Source organism: Acyrthosiphon pisum, chromosome X (assembly GCF_005508785.2).
Source record: "Acyrthosiphon pisum isolate AL4f chromosome X, pea_aphid_22Mar2018_4r6ur, whole genome shotgun sequence".
In the NCBI taxonomy this organism is placed as follows: domain Eukaryota; kingdom Metazoa; phylum Arthropoda; class Insecta; order Hemiptera; family Aphididae; genus Acyrthosiphon; species Acyrthosiphon pisum.
The window spans coordinates 1,988,031-1,994,078 of NC_042493.1; the positions used below are offsets into that span (position 1 = coordinate 1,988,031).

Here is a 6,048-nt window from a genome sequence, read left to right on the forward strand (position 1 = left end):
GCTAAACCTAAATAATTTACTCAGTTCATTTGCCCAAACCGAATGTTCAAAAATACCTCAAAATTGCATTGCGCAGTTCAACTGAACGAGTAAACCCATCTTGTCTAATTATCTTGTTGGGTTATTTTTAATTGTTGAGAGTACCTAAAAGTATTTTTACAGGGAATTTCTAAAGACTTAAACTAAAATGCATGTTACTATAATAGTATAATACTACATTAGTACTATAAATAGGTATCTTTGTTATAAATTTGACAGAATATATTTATGTATAATTAATTTTAATCGTAGTTGGAACTGACCAACCAGGAATAATATGTACGGTTAAGTTTTAGTGTTTTTCATAAATAAATAAAAATAAATAAGATGAGTATAATACAATACCTAATTGCATAATAAATTTGTGATTTTCTTCCGGAATCCTGTATGACACAGGGAACTATTATTATAATATTATTATACAAATTATTGTACATCATCGAATGTCATTTTTCGCTGGCCGTCAGTTGTAGTCGTCCGGCGATTCCGCGTGTATTTTTGGAGCGTGCCGTATTATATTTATGCACTATGCGCGCTCGCAAGCACACGCGCAACGTTGCGCGAAAATAGTAATAATAATAATATGTACGTTTGTGCGTAAAACCGACACAGTACGACGCACACGCGACGCACCGCCGTCGTTGTGCCGAGCGTAGAGTGTAGACGTTACGTACATTGAACATTCAGTAACAACCGACCCGCCGACGTCGGTGTGTGTGTGTGCGTCTCGTTTTGGTTCCCAGCTAGCGGACGACGAATTATAATACTATTATTATTTTAATCGTTGTAGGGATAATAATATTATTATCATACCGTGATACCAATAATATTGCTTGTACTGTGGTTAGTCATCGCTGTCGTAAATCACTCGTCTTATCTCGTAGTGTTCGACAAAGGATCATCAGTAAGTCGTGGAGTCGAGTGCCGTGCGTCAATTACCCTAGATAACGGTCGCGATGTGCGCTAAAAATACGAATTTCGTCGACACCGACGTCGACTTGCACCTGAAGATATCCAATTACGAGGAGACGGTCAAACACTTGGACATCTACTACGGCATAGGTCAGTCGATAAACCCCCCCCCCCCCTTATTGGCTAATGACCGCTCATTTGAGATTTGTTATGCAATAAGTCAAATGTCGATATTGAATCATATTATAATAATTAATAATATGCCTATATGAATAATATCTATGTTTTATATTATAATAATATGTACCTATATCAATGCTGTATCCAGAACGTTTTTGTTTTGGTAAGGTACGTAAGTTTTTCCTTTAGTTTTTGTTATGCTAGAACTACAACAACACTTATTACCTATTTTATTACCCCCCTCCTTCTTAAACGGTGTAAGCACGTGTCCTTTTTCTTTTGATAGTAGGTACATACTTATAATGCTGTATGAAAATACGGTGCCAATTCAGTACTTGATATTTGATATAACATTAATATATTATTATATTAACGTTTAAATAAATAATTATTGTGAACAAAACAATTCATTTATTATTAAAATAAAATTGAGAATAAAATACTAATAAAATCATTATTGCCTCACAACTTTCATAAACTACCTAATATTATAATACGTAGGTAATATTAAAATGTTATTATTATTAATATTATAATTTTATTCTCTAGTTGTATTTGTATTTAGAATAAATACTTATAATATCTTGAATTAAATTTGTCTTTGCTAGGTACTTATTTTGAATTCAGAATGAAATTCATCAATATGCAAAATCATCATATTCTGAGCCCTGTAACTTATTAGTCATTATTTATATTGAAATGCCAGGAAGTAGGTACCTATCGTATTTGTCGAATCGCGGTAAAAAAAGTCGTAGGAAAAAAAGTCCGAGTAAAAAAGTACGGAATATTATATTATATACATAACATAATTTAAATTAATGAATTAAAAAAAAATTCAATGATTATAATTTTGTAGTTAGTATCATAACCTCAAAAACAAATCGAAATAATTATTATACACAACCAAAATATACATAATATAATATTATAATGATAATGATTTCTTAATTAAATTGAGTATTAACTATCTTCATATAAAATATTACACAAAAAAAATTCAATGATTATAAAGTTTATCCAGGCCTAATTAACTGTCAATATCAACTGTCGTCAAAAAAATAATATTAAAAAAAAAAAATTGTCGGTTAATATATATGTGTATAAAAATGTGAAAAAATGTATACAAATTTAAAATATATGTATAAAAACTAGATTATTTATTAATTTTGTCAGATAAATAATTTAGTTACAATTTATATTTATACTAATTGGAAGTTTGATTGTGCATCACATGGTATTTTTCCTTTTACGTAATTATATGTACCGGACTTTTTCACCACGGACTTTTTTACCTCAGACTTTTTGGTAGTATACCGTATTTGTCTAAGCGCAGAGACAGATTGCCCATTAGGCATAGGCAACTGTCCAGGGCACGGGTGGCAAATTCTGCAATGTTTTGTTAAAATACATCATACGTATAAAAAAAAATCGAAAATTAATTACTTTATATTTATGAATTTTAAATAATTATATAATAATATATTTTTGTAAACATATTATTTTAATGCATCTATTTGGCATATCAGCTATTTTAATTCAATATAATATTTTATAGTCATAATAAATTCGTGAAAATAATCTACAAGTACCTAGTACCTATTTGCATCGTATAGAAAACAGTTTTTGTCGGTTTTGATAATACTAATAATTTATTAAGGCTCGGATTTCAATGCATTTGCATTTTTTTTTTGGGATATCTTATGCGAAGCTTCCCAAGCTACAAATATGTTTCAAGTACTTCGCGTTCTAACCACAAAAATGTTTTGGGACATTTTTTGAAGCTTTTAATGAATTTTTTGATTTTTTAGGACGTTTTTGACCTATTTCTCGTATTATGACTAAAAAAATTGACTTCATTGAAATGTAAGTACTACATAGTAGTATAATACTACCTACGTAATATAAATTATTTTAATTTTGAACTATTTTAACTTATTTAACATCCGGTAATCCTATTTATATTAGATAATCTTTATGTCACGCCATCAAATTAGCCGATTTTATTGCATACAACTAAACTTTTATCGGAGTATTTTCTTATCGAGCAATAATATTATATCGGTGGTGTACGTGGTCGATTGTCGGACGTTTTTAGTCGTGTTGCGTATTACGTCGAAGGTACCTACTGCAGGTGTATTTCACATTTTACAAATTTTACGTATATTATTTAATTTGCATTTTATATTTGTATAAACGAAACAAACATTAAAATTAAAATGCCTAAAGTAAAGATGCCATGTTTGGACCGACTTCGTGGATACGTAAGAGAATATGGTAGTGATGTGTTTTCTACGGATGGTCAAATTTTATTTTGTAAAATATGTGAGGTGAAAGTGGCCGCTGACAAAATTCTTATTGTACAGTGCAATGCAAATATAATTTAATTTTTAACTTATATTTTAATTTAATTTTTTTTTTTGTACAATGTAATGCAAATATAATTTCATTTTTTACTCATTTTTTTTATAATAATTTGAATCTATTTAATAAATAATGCATTTTTTGAAAAGTCATTTTTGATATTTTTAGGGCATTTAAATCCGAGCACTAGGTACTAATAATGTATCGGACGAATGCGCCAAAATGGAAAAATCGAGGGAAAAATCATAATATCGTACGAAAGCGCCAAAATCCTAGTTGCCTGTGTGTCACGGTTATTAGATATTAAATGTAGAACTATATTTTACATTTTAACAATTTATTATTGATAATTTTTAATAAGATTGAAATTTATAAGTTATAACAACCTATGTCTTATATAAAATATTAATGTCATATAACAGATACAACAGGTATTAGGTATAATGGTATTAATATTATATTTGCGCTTATGTCCTACACATTTTGGCTTAAAAGATTTGTCATTTTTGTACCTTTGGCGCTTATATGTTATGTAGCCGGTGCAGAAAGTTATAATTCATAACTCTAACTAATTTTAGATTTTTCCGTTATATTAATTATAGGTATGCATATATTTATAAATAAATTATCACCGTTTATCATTGGATTTGAGTCAAGTAAAAATGTAGTATTTCGCCGGATACCGAGTAAGGACCGGGTAAAAATGTAGGTATTACTCCGGGTACCGAGTAAGAGCTGAGTCTTAAATATGATATCGAGTACACGGCCATTGAGTAATTGCCGGGTACCCAGAACATCTTTACCTATTATAAACATTATTGTGTTTGGCAATTGGCTACTTCGACTTCCGAGCCTGGAGCCCCATAACTATAAAATATTACCTAGTTATATAAACGGAATATTTATACTACAATATTACTACTTACTACTGTTACTGTACTATTGCCTACACAAGACTAGTATTTATAATCAATGTTATTGGATACAAAATAATAATGATTAAACTCCAGTTACGACGATCGCTCCGTATACACGCGTATCGTTCTTATTATCTAAGTATAATAATAATATTGCGGTCGATAACGAATGATTTATATAACTGGATATAACACACGTGCGTTGTGAGTGGTGACGCTTAATCACTCTCTTGTAGGTACCAGGTACCTATTTATTTATCATTACATAAATTAAATGTAAATATTTTACTTCATAGACTCGCCCGATACGATAAACTTGATAAAGAGTAGTACCTATAATAGTACCTACTTTTGGTGTAATGTGTATGACCTTGTGTATGACAATGTTTCTCAACCTTTTTGACACCAGTGTTGGTCAATTTGACATCACGGACCATTTTGAAAACTTTGGTTAGGCGTGTCCCGGACCACATCGATTTTATGGAGATATAATTTTTTGCTTATAAACAAGGATCACTTTTTTTCGGTAATCGGTAAAAAAGACCAAGGAAAAAAAGAACAATTTTTAAATATATATAATTTGACTATCACAAAAAAAAAAGTTATTGATATCAAATTATTATTATTTAACAAAATTAAATAATAACGATATTGTATCGTGTGTGCTACAGCAGTCAGGGCCGGATCTAGGGGGGGGGGAAGTCGGGGATTTATCCCCGGGCGTATAATTTTGGTGGGCGTATTTTTAAGGTTTTAAATTGAAAATTGAAAATGGACTTAAAAACAAAAGTCAAAACTAGGTACAAAATAATATTTTACAGGAAATGTGTAATATTGAGTACCTATGCAAATAAAATAAGATAATTTTATTTTTAATCGAGATAAGTAATAAGTTATTACTAATAACTAATAAGTAATAATATTGATTTAAAAATTAAAAAGGACAAAATATGAAATACGTACGTAGTGCCGTGAAATACCCGTCTGCAATTGTCAGCGGAAGTGTACACGCCTTAGTTCATCATAGATTAATGTACTCTCCGATTAGTGACATAATAAAGTATGGTAAATGACATCGTTTTCTTGCATATTATAATATATTATGTAGATAGTTATTTGAAACTTTATGTTAAAAATGGCACTATTAATTGTAATTCAGTGTTATGTAATTTTAAATTAAAAACTACCTATATATTTTTACAAATAGGAACTGCATAAAATTATGTACTACATAAAATGTTACTTAGGTATTACTACTGATTTAATTGTTTTCAGATTATTTATTAAATTACATGTTCGTAGGTTTATAAAAGTCTTTATATTATTTAAAAAATGCCTTTTTATAAACTGAACTTTTTTATAAATATCACCATGGCCACTAGATAAATGGAATATAATTTGTTATTTGTGTTTGCTTTTTAAATACAAATAAACAACTATTAATTTTCTTGATAAACTTGATAATATGAAAGTACAATATAATTAAATAATTAAAACAAAAATACTATCCTATTGATATGTAGCCCAAGTCAGATTTAAAATTATGTTTTACATATTATATTAAAATAATCTAAAAGGAAATTTATATTTTATTTGGTTAGTTTTTTTATCTAATTTATTTTTATAGTTCAAGATATCA

The 6,048-nt window shown here is 28.9% G+C and overlaps 1 protein-coding gene across 2 annotated transcripts in view; it reads left to right on the top strand.

Moving 5' to 3' along the window:
- Nucleotides 1-683: 683 nt before the first annotated feature.
- The window catches only part of LOC100168221 (probable phosphorylase b kinase regulatory subunit beta), a gene marked incomplete at its 3' end in the record, with an annotated part of 115,215 nt that continues 109,850 nt past the window's right edge, over nucleotides 684-6,048 (top strand). The window contains 1 exon segment of one of the 2 annotated variants that reach the window (XM_029485841.1): nucleotides 684-1,101. In XM_029485841.1, coding sequence (XP_029341701.1) covers nucleotides 996-1,101 — 106 coding nt within the window. 2 annotated transcript variants of the gene reach the window in all.